Source organism: Physeter macrocephalus, chromosome 19 (assembly GCF_002837175.3).
Source record: "Physeter macrocephalus isolate SW-GA chromosome 19, ASM283717v5, whole genome shotgun sequence".
Taxonomy (NCBI): Eukaryota; Metazoa; Chordata; class Mammalia; order Artiodactyla; family Physeteridae; genus Physeter; species Physeter macrocephalus.
The window spans coordinates 33,114,071-33,137,069 of record NC_041232.1 but is presented as its reverse complement, the minus strand read 5'-3'; the positions used below and the strand labels follow the sequence as shown (position 1 = coordinate 33,137,069).

At 36.1% G+C, this 22,999-nt stretch overlaps 1 protein-coding gene across 1 annotated transcript in view; it reads left to right on the top strand.

Moving 5' to 3' along the window:
- Positions 1-22,999, top strand: part of NDC80 (NDC80 kinetochore complex component) — a 64,386-nt gene that overhangs the window by 20,563 nt on the left and 20,824 nt on the right. The window contains exons 7-13 of the mRNA XM_024121066.3: positions 6,557-6,646; positions 8,803-8,896; positions 10,369-10,475; positions 11,232-11,376; positions 13,787-13,992; positions 16,892-17,044; positions 19,931-20,020. Of these exons, the coding sequence (XP_023976834.1) occupies positions 6,557-6,646; positions 8,803-8,896; positions 10,369-10,475; positions 11,232-11,376; positions 13,787-13,992; positions 16,892-17,044; positions 19,931-20,020 (885 nt within the window). The remainder of the gene's footprint in view (positions 1-6,556; positions 6,647-8,802; positions 8,897-10,368; positions 10,476-11,231; positions 11,377-13,786; positions 13,993-16,891; positions 17,045-19,930; positions 20,021-22,999) is intronic.

Genomic DNA, 22,999 nt, shown 5'->3' with positions numbered 1-22,999 from the left:
TATAGCTATAAACTTTCCTCTTAGAACTGCTTTTGCTGCTTCCCATAGGTTTTGGATCGTCGTGTTTTCATTGTCATTTGTCTCTAGGTAGTTTTTGATTTCCTCTTTGATTTCTTCAGTGATCTCTTGGTTATTTAGTAACGTATTGTTTAGCCTCCATGTGTTTGTGTTTTTTACGTTTTGTCCCCTGTAATTGATTTCTAATCTCATAGCGTTGTGGTCAGAAAAGACGCTTGATATGATTTCAATTTTCTCTAGTTTACTGAGGTTTGATTTGTGACCCAAGATGTGATCTATCCTGGAGAATGTTCCGTGCTCACTTGAGAAGAAAGTGTAATCTGCTGTTTTGGGATGGAATGGCCTATAAATATCAATTAAATCTGTCTGGTCTGTTGTGTCATTTAAAGCTTGTGTTTCCTTATTAATTTTCTGTTTGGATGATCCATCCATTGGTGTAAGTGAGGTTTTAAAAGTCCCTCACTATTATTGTGTTACTGTCAATTTCCTCTTTCATAGCTGCTAGCAGTTGGCTTATGTATTTAGGTGCTTCTATGTTGGGTGCATTTATATTTATAATTGTTTTATCTTCTTCTTGGATTGATCCCTTGATCATTTTGTAGTGTCCTTCCTTGTCTCTTGTAACATTCTTTATTTTAAAGTCTATTTTAACTGATATGAGTATTGCTACTCCAGCTTTCTTTTGATTTCCATTTGCATGGAATATCTTTTTCCATCTCCTCACTTCCCATCTGAGTGTGTCCCTAGTTCTGAAGTGGGTCTCTTGTAGACAGCATATATATGGGTCTTGTTTTTGTATCCATTCAGCAAGCCTGTGTCTTTTGGTTGGAGCATTTAATCCATTCATGTTTAAGGTAATTATTGATATGTATGTTCCTATTACCATTTTCTTAATTGTTTTGGGTTTGTGTTTGTAAGTCTTACCCTTCTCTTCCTGCCTAGAGAAGTTCCTTTAGCATTTGTTGTAAAGCTGGTTTGGTGGTGCTGAATTCTCTTAGCTTTTGCTTGTCTGTAAAGCTTTTGATTTCCCCATTGAATCTGAATGAAATCCTTGCCATGTAGAGTGATCTTGGTTGTAGCTTCTTCCCTTTCATCACTTTAAGTATATCATGCCACTCCCTTCTGACTTGTAGTGTTTCTGCTGAGAAATCAACTGTTAACCTTATGGGAGTTCCCTTGTATGTTATTTGTCATTTTTCCCTTGCTGCTTTCAATAATTTTTCTTTGTCTTTAATTTTTGCCAATTTGATTTCTATGTGTCTCAGCGTGTTTCTCCTTGGTTTATCCTGTATGGGGCTCTCTGCACTTCCTGGACTTGGGTGGCTATTTCCTTTTCCATGTTAGGGAAATTTTCGACTGTAATCTCTTCAAATATTTTCTCGGGTCCTCTCTCTCTCTCTTCTCCTTCTGGGACACCTGTAATGCGAGTGTTGTGTTTAATGTTTTCCCAGAGGTCTCTTAAGCTGTCTTCATTTCTTTTCATTCTTTTTTCTTTATTCTGTTCTGCAGCAGTGAATTTCACCATTCTGTGTTCCAGGTCACTTATCCATTCTTCTGCCTCAGTTATTCTGCTATTGATTCCTTCTAGTGTAGTTTTCATTTCAGTTATTGTATTGTTCATCTCTGTTTGTTTATTCTTTAATTCTTCTAGATCTTTGTTAAACATTGCTTGCATCTTCTCCATCTTTGCCTCCATTCTTTTTCCAAGGTCCTTGATCATCTTCCCTATAATTATTCTGAATTCTTTTTCTGCAAGGTTGCCTAGTTGTTTATTGATTTCCTCTTTGATTTCATTTAGTTGTTTTTCTGGGGTTTTATCTTGTTCCTTCATCTGGTACATAGCCCTCTGCCTTTTCATCTTGTCTGTCTTTCTGTGAATGTGGTTTTTGTTCCACAGGCTGCAGCATTATAGTTCTTCTTGCTTCTGCTGTCATTCTTCTGCCTCAGTTATTCTGCTATTGATTCCTTCTAGTGTAGTTTTCATTTCAGTTATTGTATTGTTCATCTCTGTTTGTTTATTCTTTAATTCTTCTAGATCTTTGTTAAACATTGCTTGCATCTTCTCCATCTTTGCCTCCATTCTTTTTCCAAGGTCCTTGATCATCTTCCCTATAATTATTCTGAATTCTTTTTCTGCAAGGTTGCCTAGTTGTTTATTGATTTCCTCTTTGATTTCATTTAGTTGTTTTTCTGGGGTTTTGTCTTGTTCCTTCATCTGGTACATAGCCCTCTGCCTTTTCATCTTGTCTGTCTTTCTGTGAATGTGGTTTTTGTTCCACAGGCTGCAGCATTATAGTTCTTCTTGCTTCTGCTGTCTGCCCTCTGGTGGTTGAGGCTATCTAAGAGGATTGTGCAAGTTTCCCTATGGGATGGGCTGGTCACAGAGGCATTTTTTTCATAGGGTTAGCAGCTTCCTTTTTTTTCTTCTTTTCCTCTGTGCTTCATCTAGTTTCACTTGTTCACCGGGTGCTTCATGCAGAGGCCTCACACCTGGCAGTTCATATCAGAGTGCCTAGTGAGAAATGGCTGCACTGACACCTCCTCTTCTAGGAGTTTTATAGTTTCGGGTCTTACATTTAAGTCAAGTCCAATTCAAGTTAATTATTTTGAATGGTGTGAGACAGTGTTCTGGCTTTAATCTTTTTTACATGTGAATATCCAGTTTTCCCATCACCATTTATTGACGAGACTGTCTTTTCACCGTTGAGTATTCTTGGCTCCCTTGTCAAATGTTCATTGATGTATATACATGGGTTTATTTCTGGGCTGTCTATTCTGTTCCATTGGTCCATGTGTCTGTTTTTATGCTAGTACCGTAACTGTTTTGGTTGCTATATCTCTATAATATAACTTGAATTCAGGAAGTGTGATGCCTCCTACTTTGTTGTTCTTTCTCAGGATTGCTTTGGCCACTCGTGGTCTTCTGTGGTTCCATATAGTTTTTTTTTTTTTTTTTTTAACATCTTTATTGGAGTATAACTGTTTTACAATAGTGTGTTAGTTTCTCCTTTACAACAAAGTGAATCAGTTATACATATACATATGTTCCCATATCTCTTCCCTCTTGCGTCTCCCACCCTCCCTATCCCACCCCTCTCATGGTCACAAAGCACAGAGGTGATCTCCCTGTGCTATGCGGCAGCTTCCCACTAGCTATCTAATTTACATTTGGTAGTGCATATATGTCCCTGCCACTCTCTCACTTCATCACAGCTTACCCTTCCCCCTCCCCATGTCCTCAAGTCCATGCTCTAGTAGGTCTGTGTTTTATTCCCGTCCTACCACTAATCTCTTCATGACATTTTTTTTTCTTAGATTCCATATACCATATAGATTTTTAAATTGGTTTCTTTAGTCACCTTAAAAAATGCCATTGGAATCTTGATAGGCATTGTATTGATCTATAGATGGTTTTGCATAGGATGGACATTATAACAATATTAATTCTTCCAAGCAATGAACACAGGATATCTTTCCATTTATTTTTGTCTTCAGTTTCTTTCATCAGTGTCTTGTACTTTTCAGTGTACAGATCTTTCACCTCTTTGGTTAAACTTATTCCTTTATTGCTTTGATGCTATTGTAAATGGTATCATTTTCCTTTTTTTTTCCCAGATAATTTGTCATTAGTATATAGAAACACTACTGATTTTTGTATTTTAATTTTGTATCCTGCAAATTTACTGAATTTGTTGATTAGATCTAACAGGTATTTTTTGTTTGTTTGTTTGTTTTGAGGGGGCTTTAGGATTTTCTGTATATAAAACCATGTCATCTGCAAATAGGGATAATTCTACTTATTCCTTTTCAATTCTGATGCCTTTTATTTTTCTTGCCTGATTGCTCTGGCTAGGATTTCCAGTACTATGTTGGATAAAATTGGCAACAGTGAGCATCCTTAACTTTTTCCTGATCTTAGAGTAACAGCTTTCAGTTCTTTACCATTGAGTATAATGTTAGCTGTGGGCTTGTCATATATGGGCTTTATTATGTAGAGGTACATTTCCTGTATACACAGTTTGAGAGTTTTTATTATGAAGTGATGTTGAATTTTGTCAAATACTTTTTCTCTATTGAGTTATTGTATGATTTTGGTTTTTTTAATCTATTAATGTGATGTATCACACTTATTGATTTGCATGCATTGAGCCATCCTTGCATCCCACAATAAATCCCACTTAATCATGTTGAATGACCTTTTCAAAGTGCTACTGAATTTGGTTTGCTAATATTTTATTGAAAATGTTTGCCTCTATATTCTCATCAGGGATATTGGCCTGTAGTTGTCTGCTCTTACTGAATTACCTAATTCTACTGTTCTTGATTGATTTCTGTTGGTACCACTGTTTTCAAACAAAAATTTTTCTGTTTTATCATTTAGTTGTGATGTTTCCAGATAGAAGATAATTGTTTTTCATGTTGAAGCTTATCTGCCTCTTTCTAATTTTTATCAAGAATAATCATTGAACCTTATCGTATGCTTTTAGAGGATCTATTGAGATGATTGTTTTTCTCAACCTGTTGGTATGACATGATAGGATATTGGTTCCCTGATAGTCTCTGTTTGTTCATTGTTGTTTATTCCTTTACTATACTCCTGAATTCAGTTTGTTAATGTTTTATAAGTAAAGTTTATTTCTTCTCTCACTCTCATTATGCCTCTTAGCACAGAGCTTATAAGCACATCCTTATTACGGTGTTTGAGTGATAGGAGTTTTGCCAAAGTTGCCCTGTCTCCCCTCTACCAAGGAGCATGAATAGGAGGGTGCATATGCTCCACTAGCTCTGTGATTAGCCTTTTGGTTAATAACCAAAGTGAGCTAGGGCGTTACTCATCTCAGATCCCTCTGAGTCCTTTTCTTTTCTTATAATATCCTTTTATAATATGGAGTAATATTTTATTGGTAAATGCCACCTCTGGGTAAAAAAAAGATTACTCGAGTCCATATTTCTGGTTATCTCTATCCAATTTCAGGTTGAAACTTTTTCAACCAAATCTTCTTAGTACAGAAGAACTTCTAGTTATTGTAGTAAGAGTCTTTCCTATAGTTCTTGGGGATCTGTTTGTCCCTTCTAAGGCTCTCCTTGAACCTTGCAGAGTAGCAAGAGTTTTCACAAGGACCTTTGACAAGGCAACAGAAACTCTGTCTTTATCTACCCTGATGATAAGATACGAGATTCTATTCTTCATCTTGGGCTCTGCCTTACATGTCTTTAAGACTTCATTAAATCTGATTGTCACTTGAGGCCTTGTCAAGGGAAGAAGAGGTAAAGGATGAGTTGATAGAGCTTGCCTGCATCCACCCTAGATATACAAAAGGTCTAATGAGCGCCTTTGGAATAGGAAAGGAGCAGATAGGACAAGCTACTCTAGACTGAGGACAGTATCCCCACTCAGCAATCCTATCTATATATGAATACTACGGTAAGAAAATGTAATGAAATATTTTCAACAGAAACCACATTCTTCTTTTACACTCCTAATGCATAGTCCATTTTTTTAGAGTTTAGTCTTCATTATACTAGATATACGTTGATATCTTTACATTTTATAGCAATTTCATTTGAATTTTCTAATTTTCTTTTATTTTTGAAAGGTTATATTTCTAAAACAAGTTATAAAAACAAGTGTTCCAAAATGGAATTTATGTGCCTTAAAAACCTTTAGGCATTTTCCTTTTAGCTTGTTAATTATAACATCTGAGTGTTTGCTATAATTTATTATCTGTTATCACTTTCAAGGTTAAATATTTGTATTTCTGAAGATTTTATATTGTAAAATTCAATCTAAAGTCCATGCTTATACAGTCTGAAGGAGTCAGTAGATAACATTTGAGCACCGAAACTGAGTTTATATAAAAGAGAAATAATTACTTTTGGCTTACCTTTTGTGGCAGTTCTGTTTTGGATTCTCAGAACTGCCTTAAAACGTGTGTAGGGCTTCTCTGGTGGTGCACTGGTTAAGTATCTGCCTGCCAACACAGGGGACACGGGTTTGAGCCCTGATCCGGGAAGATCCCACATGCCACAGAGCAACTAAGCCCGTGCACCACAGCTACTGAGCCCACGTGCCACAACTACTGAAGCCCGCGTGCCTAGAGCCCGTGCTCTGCAACAAGAGAAGCCACCGCCATGAGAAACCTGTGCACCTCAACGAAGAGTAGCCCCTGCTCGCCACAGCTAGAGAAAGCCCGTGCACAGCAACAAAGACCCAACACAGCCAAAAATAAATAAATAAATTTTTTTTAATGTGTGTATATGTTCTCAATAAGTGGATAAAAAAGATCAGCATATCTTTCGCTATAGAATAGAACTAAACATGGAGCCCATCCTTTTTTAATCCTAAGGGATTTAGTTACTAAAATATCAAAAGGATTATATTTTAAGGTTTAAAAGAATAACCTCTCACGAGACTTTGTCAGGCAGTAATGTGAATGCTCCTAAAAATGACACTGAAAACAAATTTGACAAAACATGAAAGCTATATGTTTTCCTCAGAAACTTAATCAACTTAATATTTTGCTTGTGTACTAAATAGTTACATAATGCCATGAAAGAAAGCTCACCTTTATTTGATGATGGACAGCCTTGGGGAGAAGAAACTGAAGATGGAATTATGCATAATAAGGTACCTTACATTACTCTAAACAGAGTTATCTTAATATTAAATAAATGTGTTATTATTGAAATTGATATATTCTTTTGTAGAACTTGGCTTTTTGCTTCCTGAAATATCTGCTAAAACTGATTTTTGGAAATATTAGTCAATGGAATTACTCTTGAAATCACATTGTAGTTTCCTAAAAGTAACTAGGAAAGGAAATTTGTAAATTTTAAGTAAGTTAAAAAAGCAATGCAATTAGAATTACATCATAACGTTATTGTTATATGTACAGATGTAATATTTCTCTTTCTCCCCTATCTTTTATAATGAAGATATCAATACTGGCATCATTATTGTAATATAGTATTTTGTCAACACAAAGCCTGAAAGACTGGGTCTTTAAATAGCTGGCATGTGGGTTTTTTGTTTGTTTTGGCTTTTTAGTTAGGCATATTGCACTTAAGAGTTGCCACTTCCAAAAGTGATTGAGATAAAAGTAAATAGATGGTCTAAATTGGTTCCCAAACCATCCTGTATTGGAGCCTTAACTATGTAACTAACTCTACCCTAGTTCCTAAAATACATAAATTTACATATCCAAAGGGAGCAAACACCAACTCCAAGGAATAAATTTATAGTTTTGAGATTAAACATTAATGTCCCCTAGCATATATAAAAGACCAGGTACTATGTAGGACCCTAAAGATTTAAAAAAAAACATTCTCTGTTCTTCAGTCTTTGGAGCATTTGTCATAAAAAGAAAGTGGAAATAACCTCAGCTTCATCTTTTATTACTACCTGGGAAATAGTTCAAATAGAAAGGTGTATCAACTGACTAGCATGGTAGTGTTGCTTTTTTTTTTTTTTCAAACAAAGAATATCATACCCCGTTACTACTTCATCAGTGATCCTTGCTGGAGAAGCAGCTAGAAAGCCTTTGATCCTCTTGAGAGAATTCTCTTCCCATGTTGCAATATGTGTACTAGACTAGATTTATTTGTGCCTCAGTTCTCACCCAAATAAAATTATAATACCTACTAAATGACTAAATATTAAATTTATTGATATTCATCCTAGATGTTAAAACAGTAAAAGTTATTCTTGCTATTTTAGCTGTTATTTCAGATGACGATATATAAAGAAACACTTGGGAAATTATAAAGTGCTATTTTTATTTTTTTAACTTTAATTTTAAATTTAATTAAAAAGAGTTACCAAAGTATCCAACTTCATCACATTCTGAGCCTCAGCTTTGTAGATCTAGAAATTCAATTTTTTTTAACCTGCAAAATCAAAATTGACCAAACTTAAGGAAACGTTCACTCTTACCAAATTCACATCTGAAGAAGAATAAAAATGTATTAATTTACCACCAGTGACACATCTTTCCAGTTACAGAAATACTCATACTCCCTATTCAGGGCACCCCTTCAGTATCAACCAAGGAATAATAAGATTGCTTAGTAAGCAGAGAATCAGCACAAAGGGAATTGGTTTATCTTGAGGGATGTGTACTTCATCTGGCTGTGGAAAATTCTGATCAGCCATCCTTGCCTCCTAACAAAGTACACATCTTCAGTAAGCAAAACACCTCAGAATTGCAAAATAGAGTATTATTTTCTCTTGGATAAATATTAAGAGTACTAATAGTCTACTGTTTAGATCTCTACTAACCATGCCATGTTTTAGCGTGAAGTTACAATGTAAATTATAGCCTTTATTAATTATGTTCTGGTTTTCACAACTAGGTCTTGTCAGTTTAATTAGATTTAAATGATCAGCAATTCATTTAAATTTTTAATTAGTTAGATTATCCCTAAAAATGCTCAAGTTTGCATTTTATGTTGAATTATATTTATTAATAAGCTTCCTTGTCTAACCTTCTCAAAATTCTGAAGATATGGGGGGTTTTTTTACCATTTACTAAGTATCACCTTTATCCAAATTGAAGTATTCTTTTCATCCTTATTATTCACTATAGAAGTAGCAGACTGAGTAAATCTGTGCAGCATAATTAATGATATTCCCTAGATTTGTATCTCATTTACAGGAGTTCATGTAACCACTTAGTGTTCCTGACTTTTATTTTTTTAATTCAAATTTAAATTTCTACTTAGAAAAGTGAAATAAACTAAATAGAGAATCATGGCTTTGTTTTTAAATCTGCTTAACCCAATCAGTTGTTTTTGGACTACACCGTAAAATGCTATGAGAGTTTCATGACTGGTGCCGACAGCTTTGAAGAGATGAATGCAGAGTTGCAGTCCAAGCTGAGTAAGTGTTCTCATTCCTAGAGTGCTTGCTTTGGGTCATTTAACTCCGCTCAAGGAGTTGTAGCCTATCTTACTATGCCTAATGTAAATGCGTTTAGATGCCTCCTGATTTTTATCATAACTGTTTCTTTGGTGGAGAGAAGTAAAGGTTAAGCAGAGAGAATAATGGTGTTGGAGTCAGACCTGAGGCATGACCCCTTACTGGCTGTGTGACATTAACAAACTACTTAACCTGTCTAACAAAGTTTTGCAGGATTAGATGGCCATGTTTATAAAATGTCAAATGTGCTACCCGGAGCACACAATATAATCAGCAAATGTTATTCCTCTTGGGGGATGATACCCCTGTGATATCCTTGCTTTATTATTTTAGAAATTAAAGTACCGGTTAGTCAAAAGATCTATGGTCTCTTTCAAAATTTGTGTCACATAGTTAATGGGCCATGATATTTCCAAAGAAAGAAATTATTTTTCCACTTAGCTAATCTAGTGACATTCGGTATTTACTGGCTAACTTTAAAATATTCCAGAGTATTATTTTACATTGTTGTTCCTTTTTTGTAATAGTCTTGTATATAAAATGCCAGAGTGGTAGGTAAAATCGATAAGTTTAAGATGTGTAAAGCAATCCTCCAAAGACTATGGAATCAATCAAAATAGGAGATCACCCTGCCACTATTAGCACAAAAAGTGAAAACATTCTCTTTTGTTTCCATGGGATATACTTTCCTGAAGAATAAGCGGGACAGGGACTTCCCTGGTGGTGCAGTGGTTAAGACTGTGCTCTTAATGCAGGGGGCCTGGGTTCGATCCCTGGTCAGGGAACTAGATCCCACATGCATGCCGCAACTAAGAGTTCACATGCCACAACTAAGGAGCCCACGAGCCGCAGCTAAGACCCAGCACAACCAAATAAATAAGTAAATAAATATTAAAAAAAAAAAAAAAAAAGAAGCGGGACAGTTTCAGCTTGTCCACATGAGAAGGGGAGCAAAGAAAATGATGTGTTTTTTTAAAGAGGAAAATTCATAGTGATCTAACACTGAAAGCATCTTTGCTTTGCTATTGTGTTATAATTAATTAAGCATATAAATTATATTCATTTATTCAAACAATATTTATTATATACATACTGTATGCCAGCCACCCTGTAGGCACCGAGGATACAGTAATGAATAAGAGGTAAAAATCGCTGCCCTTATGAGTTTACCTTCTATTAGAGACAATAATCAAATGAACAACTGTAAGTCAAATGGTGATAAGTGCTCCGGAGGAAAATGAAGTAGGATAGGGAGGTAGAGAGTGCGGTGGACCAAAGGGAAGGGTTGCAGTTTTACAGGCGGTAGGATGTCCTTCAGTGGGATGTTTTGAGTAGAGACTAGAGGAAGTGAGGGCGAGAGCAATGGTAAAAACCTGGGGGAGAATTTTTTAGGAGATTTGAGACCTTATGAAGTTTCTGGGTTTTTTCTCCAGAGGATTTATTTAATGTAGATGCTTCCAAGCTGGAATCATTAGCAGCAAAAAACAGAGCATTGAATGAACAGATTGCAAGATTGGAACAAGAAAGAGAAAAAGAACCGGTTAGTAAACATGCTTATCTTCAACAGGCTTATACACTTACTTATACTCTTGGGTCTCCTTGGACAACACCAGCTGTTTCTTTATCTATTTTTTTAAAAAATACATTAACAAAATTAGCTTCTTAAAAGTTGATTTTTTTTACATAGGACAGAACTCCTAATGAAAACATGTTTGGTATTCCTAGAGCTTTGTTTTCCCTTGTGATCTATCAGTCTTGGACTAATAGTGTTCAGAATATGATGAAAGAGTCTTACGTATTTACATAAGACCAAAAAGATCTTTAGAACAAGGTCTGCATGTTATATACCTCTAGGGAGCACTACTTACAAGAGGCCCTGAGTTTTGTAGTTAGTGGAAAGAGAATGGTAATAAATGGGTTTATATAATATATTGTATCCAGAGGTCTTTCTAAAAGCTAAATGATACTATCCAGATATCTCATTTTATTTTGTGTTTTATATTGTGGAAACCCCTAGACTGTTCTGTAAAATAACAGATTTTAAATGTTTGTTCTTTTTCATTCTGGCCCTGGACTTTTTCTGTCCCAAACTGACTTCCAAAAAGTACGTACATCTTCTTAATTGGGTAATAACAGTAAGCTACCGTTTTAGTTCTTTTGACTCCCTCTAAAAGTGAAAAGGAAACTAATTTACCTTTCTCTAAGATGAATTTAAATAATATTGCTTTAACTTTCAAGTAAAGTATGGCATCGTTATTGACGAGAATAACTAATCGCACTTTCTCTTCTTTTAAAGAATCGCCTAGAGTCATTGAGAAAACTGAAAGCTTCCTTACAAGCAGATGTTCAAAAATATCAGGCATACATGAGCAATTTGGAGTCTCATTCAGCCATTCTTGACCAGAAATTGAATGGCCTCGATGAAGAAATTTCTAGAGTAGGTAAGCACAACTAATGCTGAAAAAGGTCATTCAGACTGGGATGGGGACCTGTGTGGGACTTATCACATGTAGAGACAGCTTTGTCATCTGTATCTTTTTTGCCTCTAATGGTAATGTATCAGGCAACCAAGTTTTTAGTGACTTACATATTAGTTTTCTGAGGCTGCTGTAACGAATTACCACAAACTTGGTGGCTTAAAACAATGGAAATTTATTCACTCACAGAAGGCGAGAGGTCGGAAATCCGGCAGGGCCACACTTCCTCCCAGGACTATGTGGGAGAATCCATTCCTTGCTTCTTCCAGCTTCTGGTATCTGATGACATTCCTGAGATTGTGGCCCTGTCACTCCAGTCTTTGCCTCCATCCTCACAATGCCTTCTGTGTGTGTGTGTGTCTCTCTCTTCTGCCTGTTAATTTCTCTCTGCCTTTATCTTTTAAGGACATTTATGATGGCATTTAGGGCCCATCTTGATAATCCAGGGTAATCTCCTCATCTCAAAATACTTAATCATATCTGTGAAGACCCCTTTACTAAATGGTAATGTTTACAAATTCCAGGGATTAGGACTTCCTATCTTTGGGTGGTCGTTATTCAACCTACTACACCTTCTAACATGTTTTCAGACACCTAGCTTTTTAAAGCCAAGAGGGACCTTATCTAAGAACACAAGCTGCCTGAATATAAATATATCTTCTATTCCACCTTGTAATTAATAAGCCAGATTTTTAAATCTCTGCTGGCCTCAGTCTGCTATATTTGCCTTATCCTCTATCACCACCTCCTAAGCTACTCAGCAGCTTAAGTTGATTGAAAACAAGATGGAAAGATGCTAGTACTATAAAAGCCCAACTAAAAAAAGCTTGTTTATATCCGGTGTGCTCCTAACCTTGTTTTCATAAACACATATGGATCTTAATCATAAAACCCTGAAAATACTGTGACACATGAATTGATTGATGCTTCTATGGTGCCAAAAGGAGATCGAAGAAAGATGTCTACACATCACAGAGCCATTGGCTGACAGTTTACAAAATAAATAAATAACTATATGGACCTACTATACTATTTTCCCAGGCCTCTGCCTGCTTCAGTTTTATTCTTTTAGGGTTTTACAGTCTGTATCTGTGTCATGTAGGAATTATGTAGATAGTCCTTAGGATATTTGATTTAGTTCTTAGTCTATGGAATATTGATCATCTGTCAAAAATCAAGGACAATAATTATCTGGAGTATTTGCTAAATTGTTTTATTTCTTTCCAAGTAAGTCTGATTACATATATTAGCTTTGCTGTAAACAAACTCTTTAAATAGTTTAAACTTGACCACTAATGTTTGTTCTCCATGACGACAAGGAGCCATAAACTAATTTTTTATTATAGCAATGTTTGTAATGCAATTAAATCAATACTTTATAATATTAATAATTTATCTTCCTTATTGGTATTTAATCTAGAGAATTTTTATCCTTCCCACTTTTCTTGTGAGACTTTTTTTCCAGTAATTGCACACTGGGTAGGAGAGAGAGAAATACTTTAGCAATCATTTGCCATTGCACAGTGATTTAGTTTGAGACAATAATTTGATAACTATTAACCTAAAATATTTTATTCTGAATTTTTTTAACTTTCTTTTGATTATTTAAAGTCATTCATGGCCAAGAGTGTGAATGAGACATATATAACTCTATAGGTATTGTATATTGTGGATTTTTTGTGCCAATTCCTGTAATAAATGAAGTTTTACTTAAACCAACCATTAATTCATTTTGAGCTCAGGTGTGGAGCTTCCCAACTACAGTACTACAATACGACTGAGTTATAACAAAGCCAAGATTTTTGATACTCTCAGCCCTCAGGATGGTTTCTGTAACCCCTTTGGTCATGAGCATCCTCATCCATTTATCCCAGCCTGCTTAAAAATACTGTCATATTTTTTTATAAGCTATGAGTCATAAAATGTTGCCATCACTGTTCTATAGAACACCAAATATTTTAAATTTGATAACTTTTCTTCCCCTTTCATGATCATTTGCTGTTTGTATGTACCATCTTCTCTTGGTACAATATCATCATTCATGATTACAAATTTTGGTAAAGCAAGAACCTAACCACTATGGTTGCTTAATATCTTATGAAACCACTGAAAATATCAGTGAAATAAGAATAAACTGATGTATGTTTATATAAATATTTTTTGTTTGTGAAAAACTTGTGGCTTTTCTGACTTTTTGCAGAGAATCATGTAGGAGTATTAAAATCATTTTAACTGAACAATAGCAAACTATCTGTTAAGTCTAACAATTCTTAATCATAATCATTATGTGTGGGGGTCAACTCTTTTAAATAACGGCATCACTTTATTTGTAGGAATTGAAGGAACTTAACAAATTTTTTCTTTTTCAATGCAGAACTAGAATGTGAAACAATGAAACGGGAGAATTCTCGACTACAGAATATTGTTGATAACCAGAAGTACTCAGTTGCAGACATTGAGAGAATAAATCATGAAAGAAATGAATTGCAGCAGACCATTAATAAATTAACCAAGGACCTGGAGGCTGAACAACAGCAGTTGTGGAATGAGGAACTGAAATATGCCCGAGGCAAAGAGGCGGTATGTCATACCATTCCCAGAGTGGCACCTCATTCAAACTTACGTTTGTAAAAGTCTATCCCAGTTAAGAACAACTGAGTGGGTAGAATAAATTAGCTAAAGAGGTAAAATTTTTCAGCATTGACATTTTACTAAAAACACGCTCAAACCTTTATGTCAATTCAGTAACAGCCCAATTTCTCTGTCATTTTTAAGGTAGCCTGTATTTTCCAATAGTGAACCAAGAAGTGAGCAAAAAAGTCTCTAAGGCCATGAAAATAATTTTCATAAATCCCAAGCCTTTTATTCCAGAAGTGGATATGAGTCACTTCTTCATTTACCTCCTCACTACTTAAACATTTATTTAACATCTGCTGTGTGCCACTTACCATGCTGGGCGTAAAGGGGAGATAAAAAGACATAGAAGCTTAAGAAACTTCCATTCTAGTTGATATTTTTCTACCATGAGATCAGACCTCCAATAGACGTTTGCACAGTGTACTGAGGGAGCATATAGTACACCTAACCAAGATTTTGGTGCGTATGGTGTGGGGAGATGGATGGAGGTAGATTTTAGAAAGGCTTCCTTGAAGACGTACACCTGAACTGAATGGGGAAGTGTAAGGGAGAGTTAGCATGGCAAGGCTAGGGGAGCCAGCAAACAAAGAAGTCTATGGGAAAGCTCAGGGAGAAAAATAGCATGGTGCACTCTGGTTCCCTAAGGTTTTTGTATGGCTGGAGCTTAATAGCAAGGGATGGGAGCATGTGCAAAAGATGAGACTCAAGGATAAGCAGAGACCAAATGGTGAAGATCCTTTTCACGTTTAGAAGTTTGAGCTTTATCCTGAAAGCTCCAGGAAGCCTTTAAAATTTTTAAACAGATAAGATCACATTTCAGAAAGGTCTCATATTTGGTAATGTGAAAAATGGGTAGTAGAAGGGAGCAAACCAGTCAGATAAGGATCTGTGGCAGTAAGGTGGTAGAAATAACAAGCTGAATTGTAGGTAATGCTATTGGAGATTCATCTGTGCTCCCTCATACTCCTGGCCTGGTAATCTCTGTCCCCGTGTATTAAGGAGAAAAATATACATTTATAAGAAATAGGCTGTGGTGGTGATCCCAAAAGTCTTTGGACCTAGAATTTGGTAAACCTGTGTTAGCCCTGGATTTGCCACCACATGTTTCTGTGACCTCAGCGTGTCCTCTGACTTCTCATAGCCTCAGTTTCCTTATTTATAAAATAAAGGGTGGTTAGACTAGGTCGGGAACCTGAAATGTTACTTCAACAGTTATTAATATATTTTCTCTCTCAAGCACTGTGTGGGAAAGGGGAAGTTACGAGTCTCTGGACTTAAGCAAACTCTGTTTAACTAGCTAAATCTAGCTGTATGAATGCTATGTTTGATTTGGAGAATCAGGCTGAAAGGAGAAAGTTATCTGGGAAGTGGGTAAGCAGTGGCCTATGAGGGGCAAGAGTAGGGCCATGGACAGTGAGAAGAAAGCCTTAGGGTACTGAGTAGGAGAGATATTAAAGAATGGTAGCAGAATGCAAAAGGCCAACATAAACATTCTACCTATTGCCTTTATTTCTAGACTGATTTTTATTCCACATGCCACCTCTGACAGGTAGTGTCCTTCTGGAGCTCTTTGTTGAGATAGACATTGAGGCTGCATCTAGACTCATCAGGAAAGAGTGTGATGAGTTTTCATTGTCTGAATTAGCTGTGGGAAGGAGAAATGTGCCTCATGTTTGCTCTCTCTGCAGTTAGGCGTGATAAAGTGCATGGGCTTGAGAAAGCTGTTTTATTACAGAAATAAAATCCTAGTGAAAAACAGAAGAAACTACCACTGCAATCATTTACTGTAAGGACAAATAGACCTACATACTTTAGTTGTCCCTAGAGAGCTACTATAGTAGTTGAAATGATTTCCTGATTTATTAATAAGGAATCTTAAATTTAACATATAAGTAGTATTGCTTTTGAGAGCTGATAAATTTTTGGAAATTGCAAATTATTTAATCAGATTCCGATAGGTACTTTTGCCATTTCATTCTTTCAAAGTATTCAATTTTATGGGTGGATAACAGCAATGAGAAACTAAGTATGTATTAAGTGGAGGAAGCAGTATGAAAATAAATTGCCTAGACTCTGCAAATTCATTTATTTAATCAAAAACTAGGTACTGTATGCCAAGTACTGTTCTAGGTGTTGGGGATGCAACTACTTTCATGGAGCATACTTTCAAGTAATGGAGATGAACAAATAAATAATATATGTCAGGTAGTAATAAGTGCTATGAAGAAGAGTAAGAGGGTAGAGAAATTGGGGGTGTTATATTAGAGGGAAAACCTTTCTGATGATGTAATTTGAACAGAGCCCTGAACAAAGGGAAGGAGACCAGGAAATGTGGAACATATTAGTAAAATATTTTTATCAAAACAGTTGAAATAATATTTTGAGACTTAAGTGACTACATTTCTCTAATTTTGGATAAATGAAATATTTTGTACGTTGACAAAACTAAGTTTGTTTTCGTTTCATAATTTCTCTGGTACTTTAAAAAGTAAATTTTAGTTAATACCTAAACATGGACTTTTATTCCAAACTCTTTGTCAGATAACTGGAGGAATAGTAGTATATTACTTACTAATTAATTATGGTGTTAAAACTATCCTACAATTTAATGTGAAAAAAATCTTTCATTCTTCATATTTTAAAATTGCCATTCTTACTACTAAAAATACTAAATTATAAACTACTAAAAAAATAAATTATAAACTACTATAAAAATACTAAATTATAAACTACTAAAAAACACATAATTTTGTGTAAAACTGCCAAAAAATGCTAATTGTAAACCATATGGAATGGGGCTCTGGGTTTTTTTAATGTTTGTTTTTGTGTTCTCTTCTTACAGATTGAAACACAATTAGCAGAGTATCATAAGTTGGCTAGAAAATTAAAACTTATCCCTAAGGGTGCTGAAAATTCCAAAGGTTATGACTTTGAAATTAAGTTTAATCCTGAAGCTGGTGCCAACTGCCTTGTCAAATACAGAGCTCAAGTTTATGTACGTAATCGTGAGTACTTCACAAGGTTTTTAAATGATATGGTTGATGTCTGGCTCATAATATTTATAAGTAAGAGTTTAAACTTTAGCGTGTCCATAACTCAGGACTGAACATAGAAATACAGCACTGAAACTTTTTATCTTCTTTCCTCTTTGTAGTAGACATCTGCTCTGTATTGTACCTTACTCTCCAAATTATAAAGCCTTGTTTTCCTCTCTGCATACTTTACCTATTCAACTATCCAATAAAAGATATGATTATGTATAAAATAGACGTCAGGTTTATAAAGACAAAAATGACCTGATACTTGCTCTCAAGTTGCTACTAGTCCCCTCAGGGGAGAAAGACATAAAAATAAATGCTATATACATGCTTTATTAGAAGGCTTTACAAGGTATGGTAACAAGATCAGTTCTCAGAATTGAGAGAAAAGTCCCCACAGAGATGGTGAACCTGGAATGAAATCTTCAAAGATGAGATGTTTATAAGGGTGGTCTATGGAAAAGTTTCAGGCACAAGGACACACATGAAGGCATGAGATATACTAGAGCACTAAGTAACACCAGGAGTCAATAATGAGAAAACTGCACATAATTTTCAAATATAATCAAAGGTGTAATTTGGGGAAGAAAAATTTTAATTTCAACTTCTCAATTATTCACAGATTTTAGTATTTTAGTGGCCCCTCCAAAAAATGTCAGTTTTCAAAATAGTTTTTAGTAGAAGCATGTCAATCAAAGTCTAAAGCCATGCATTTTTTTTCCCCTTAGAATCACTCATTTATCCCATAAATTATTTATTGAGTACATACTACGTTCCATACCCGCTAGATGCTGGAGATAAAATAAACGGAAAGAGGAATTCCCTGGCGGTCTAGTGGTTAGGACTTGGCACTTTTACTGCTGGGCCCAGGTTCAGTCCCTGGTCAGGGAACTAAGATCCCACAAGCTGTGCAGTGTGGCCAAAAAAAAATATATATATATACCTAGAAAGATACAGTTCCTACTTTCCCAGATTACAGTTTGTTGGTGGACAGACTTTGATTAAATAAAGCTAAACTCATTTTTAATAGAAAAAAATGCATCCAGTAAACATTTAATCTTTTACTGTAGTGTTTCTCAAGCAATAGCTAGGTAGGTAGATAGCTAGGCAGGCAGATAGAATTTACTCACCTCTGTTTTGAGTAGTTTTTCATGCTAGTTCAAGAAAACAATTTCCTGAATTAAATTGCTGTAAAAAAGATTACCTGGTTCAAAAAGAATGCATATGCTCAGAAAAGAGGGAAATTTTTTTTTGGCTCCCTGGAAATAGTTTCACATAATAATAGGACAATGAAAATAGAAATAGCATCAAGAAGATGCAGCCCCAACTGTTATAAGTAGTATTTGGAGAAAAGTTCTCAAAGAGATTAAAGAGACAATTGCATCTTTCAAAAAAGAACAGCCAAAATTAAAACTCAGCAGTGACTTCAAAAGACCTACTGAAAACATAGTAATGCACAGGGTTTTCTTTTGGAGTGATGAAATTGTTCTAGAATGCGAGTGCATTGTAAATGTACTAAATGCCACTGAGTTGTGCACTTTAAAAGAGTTAATTTTATGTTAAATTAATATTTTAACTTAATTATTTCAGTTTAACCATTTTAAAGTGTGAGTTTCATCTCAATAAAAAAAAAGGGAAGGAATGAAGTACTGTGTTCAAACAAAATCAGTAGAATAGAGGATAAATATAAGAAATGCAAGCAGATAAGAGCTTGTTGGTGTACATGTGGAGATGCAGGGAGAGTGGCATGCCCAGAGAGCATAGAAGCGCTGCACCTCTTCCCACATACCTTGCCCTATGCATCTCTTCCATCTGGCTGTCCCTGAGTTATATCTGGACACCCACCTTGCATTATTCACAGATCAACCCACCCCACATCTCTCACAGTAGTATGTTGTTGGGGAGGGGTAAGTTTCCCTCTCCCAGGCAGTTTTGGCAAGCCAGCCTGGAGAAATCACCAGCTGGAAAACTGCTGCCACTGAGAGATCCTGGGACATCTGCCAAAGCAGGCAAAAAATAAGATTTCTTGCCATGTCAGCCTCCAGGGTCTCTGACTGCAGGATCTGGTAGAAGGGAAAGTGGTGAGAGTCCCTTTTCTCTCAGTTTTGTTATAAGTCCTGCCACAAGAACTCAAGAAGGGTAGAGGGGGAATTTCCCTCTCCCTGACAGTGTTGAGATCTTCCTCGTTCCTTTTGTAGCCTCAGTCCCATATTGTGTGGCTTATTCAACCAGTCCTTGCTGATGGACATTTGCCATGTTTCAAGTCTTCTGCTATTACAACAGAGTTAGAATGAGGAGCAAAAAAATAAAGAAGAGGGACTTACCTGGCGGTCCAGTGGTTAAGACTCAATGCTTCCACTGCAGGGGGCACGGGTTCAATCCAGGGAACTAAGATCCCGCATGCCACATGGCACGGCCAAAAGAATAAATAAGTAAAAATAAAGAAGAAATATAAGCAGATAGTTGTAAGACTAAATAATTGAAAAGGATTAAGAGAAAAATGATGCATCTAGAGAACATAGCATAAAAATAAAACCTACATATAAGTTGTTTTCAAGCGTACTTCAGTTAAACTAAGTGTACTTATAGAATGTTTAAATAATAACAGTGAATTTCCAGAGTAGAGAAACAAATCTAGGATTTTACAATTACTCAAAACCAAAAGCAAGTTACATTCTATAGTTATAGAAATTGCATTAAAAATTTTTTTGTTTTATTTTCTGACTGATGGTGTATTAGATTAAAGATACCATGGCTTCACTTTTTTCTCTAGAAATGCCTCATGAGAGAAATTTTGTAATTACATATGTCATATGTAACCCACATTCCTATGTATTTTATAGGTACCACTCAAAGAACTCTTGAACCAAACTGAAGAAGAAACTAATAAGGCTCTAAATAAAAAGATGGGGTTAGAGGATACTTTAGAACAAGTAAGTAATGAAATAGAGTCATTATAAACAAACATAACATTTTGTGTTTTCTGATTGATATGGAATGAATTTTTAATAAAATATTATGCAAAATGAGAGTCAGGTATACCCTTGACCTAGAAACACTTGAAGTAACTTTTTAAGTTACTTAAACATTCTTAGCTTCCCATATCATTGATGATGAAGTGATATGAAACAGTAAAGCTTGCTTTTTTTCTCTAACAGAGAATTGCCTCCTTTAACTTAAGATACTTTAGTAATATTCCTTTTTATAGTAAAAGGGAATTGAGGAGGCTACCTTAAAAGTAAGTATGTTATCATTTGCAATTAGAAGCTAACTATGATACATTAAGAGACTCCATTTACCAGATTTTTCAGAACCATAGAATTCAGGGAGATTCAACTTTAAATGCCTATAAAAGTCTACTTCCAAAAGTAGTTTCAGAAAATTCCTGCTTCTGAGATACTTGCAACATAATATCACCAGTATACCTGAGAAAGAATACTATTATATTCAATAACCTTTAGAGTGAACACTGTTATAGTTGATTAAGAAAAGTTTAAAAAACTTCTCAAATGCAAACAAAAGGTATTATTTATATAACACCAAACAGTTAAAGGAAACCCCTAGCTAATTCAGCTTTTCAAAAACTATTGTGTTCTGGCTAACAGATTTCAAGATATAAAAGAAATCCTGTCTTTTTTGAGAATAGAAACATTTATTTTCTCTCATCTGGAAATAAAATCTATGCGTTTCACAGATAACTTTTAAAGCAATTTTGTATTAGAAAGAATTTTTTCACATCTCCCACAAACAGAAAATGTTGTTAGATAAGAGAAGAGTTTCATGATAGTATTGTTACAATAATTTGGTGTTTCTACAAATCTGTGGGTTCTGTAACATCACAGTATGGAAAGAAGATAGGAATTCGGACTGCTTTAACAGGTGTTCCCCAGGGGTGATGGTTGTTTGAGGTAAAGTCTTCCTTTAGCCTGCTTCAGTTCAATTTCTCTCTGATTGGAATGGGCAATAAACCTGAAGACTCTCAAAAAGGTGTGAATTTCAAGCATAGGAACCTCTTGACTGAAACATATTTTCAACGGACTTGAAACTTTTTTATTTTTTTTTGGGTGCATTGGGTCTTCATTGCTGTGCGCGGGCTTTCTCTAGTTGTGGCAAGCAGGGGCTACTCTTCGTTGCAGTGCGCAGGCTTCTCGTTGAGGTGGCTTCTCCTGTTGAGGAGCACAGGCTCTAGGCGCATGGGCTCAGTAGTTGTGGCACATGGGCTCTAGGTGCATGGGCTTCAGTAGTTGTGGCACGTGGGCTCAGTAGTTGTGGCTCGTGGGCTCTAGAGCACAGGCTCAGAAGTTGTGGCACACAGGCTTAGTTGCTCCATGGCACATGGGATCTTCCCAGACCAGGGATCCAGGGATCGAACCCGTGTCCCCTGCATTGGCAAGTGGATTCTTTTTTTTTTTTTTTAAAGGAATTTAGCCTTGTATGGCTTCCTCTTTGTTTTTTTTTTTTTTAATTTATTTTTAATTTATTTTTGGCTGCGTTGGGTCTTCATTGCTGCATGCGGGCTTTCTCTAGTTGCGGCAAGTGGGGGCTACTCTTAGTTGCAGTGTGCGGGCTTCTCATTGCAGTGGCTTCTTGTTGCAGAGCATGGGCTCTAGGTGCATGGGCTTCAGTAATTGTGGTGCGTGAGCTCAGTAGTTGTGGCATATGGGCTTAGTTGCTCTGTGGCATGTGGGATCTTCCTGGACCAGGGCCCGAGCCTATGGCCCTTGCATTGGCAGGCGGATTCTTAACCACTGCAGCACCAGGGAAGCCCCAACAGGTGGATTCTTAAACACTGCGCCACCAGGGAAGTCCCTGACTTGAAACTTTTTAAAGGCTATAGGCAGGAAAATTTGGGCAGGGTGGGAAGGCAATTATGAAATGCCTACAATAGGCTAGACCCCATATTAATGTTCCAAAGATAAATATAACTAAAGTTTATATGAAATATAAAGCCCATTTGGAGAAGACCAATATATGCAATTATGCTAATCAGAGTTGCATTTTTTTTGCAAAACTCCTTTGGGCATAGAAAAAAATGACTTAGTAGAGAGGAACTGAAATTAAGAGGTTAAACCATAGTATTAGAATAGAAAATGAAGACGGGGACAGGTTTAAGAATTGTTAAGGAGGTAGGACCCAAGCATTTCGTGGCCGAATGAAAGCTAGGAGAGGGGACTTCCCTGGCAGTCCAGCGGTTAAGACTCTGCGCTTCCACTGCAAGGGGCGCGGGTTCGATCCCTGGTCAGGGAACTAACATCCCATATGCTGTGCAGCCAGGCCAAAAACTTAAAAAAGAAAGAAAGAAAGCTAGGAGAGAAAGAAGGATCAACAGTGATTTCCATTTTTCTGGGGTGGGCAACTTAGAGGAGGAAAACCTAATTCTGGGAGTAGCCGGGACAGCTTGAGAGATGAGCTTGCTGTCCATAAGCCACAGAAAACCAAAAGGAAGTTGAAGCAATAGATTCAGAACATAAAAGAGATATTGGATCTGAAAGTACAGATTTTAGGGTCTCTAGTATATATGTGATTGTTGAAGCCAGTGATGTGGGTGATATTTCTTAGGGAGAATTGTAGAAGAAAGTGGCAAAGGATTGGCCAAAGAAGGAAATTGTAGGAAAAGCACTTAGAAGAAGTAGACAGAATAGTTGAAGAATAATCAGAAGAGGATATGCTATAAAAGGCAAAGTAGGGAAGACTTTTCAAGAAAGGAGTGATTCTAACTAATCTTTTTGTGATAAATATTTCACAATATATACATATATCAAATCATCTTGCTGTACATCTTAAACCTATGCAATGTTTTTTTTGTTTTGTTTTGTTTTTGTTTTTGTGGTGTGCGGGCCTCTCACTGTTGTGGCCTCTCCCGTTGCGGAGCACAGGCTCCGGAGGCGCAGGCTCAGCGGCCATGGCTCACG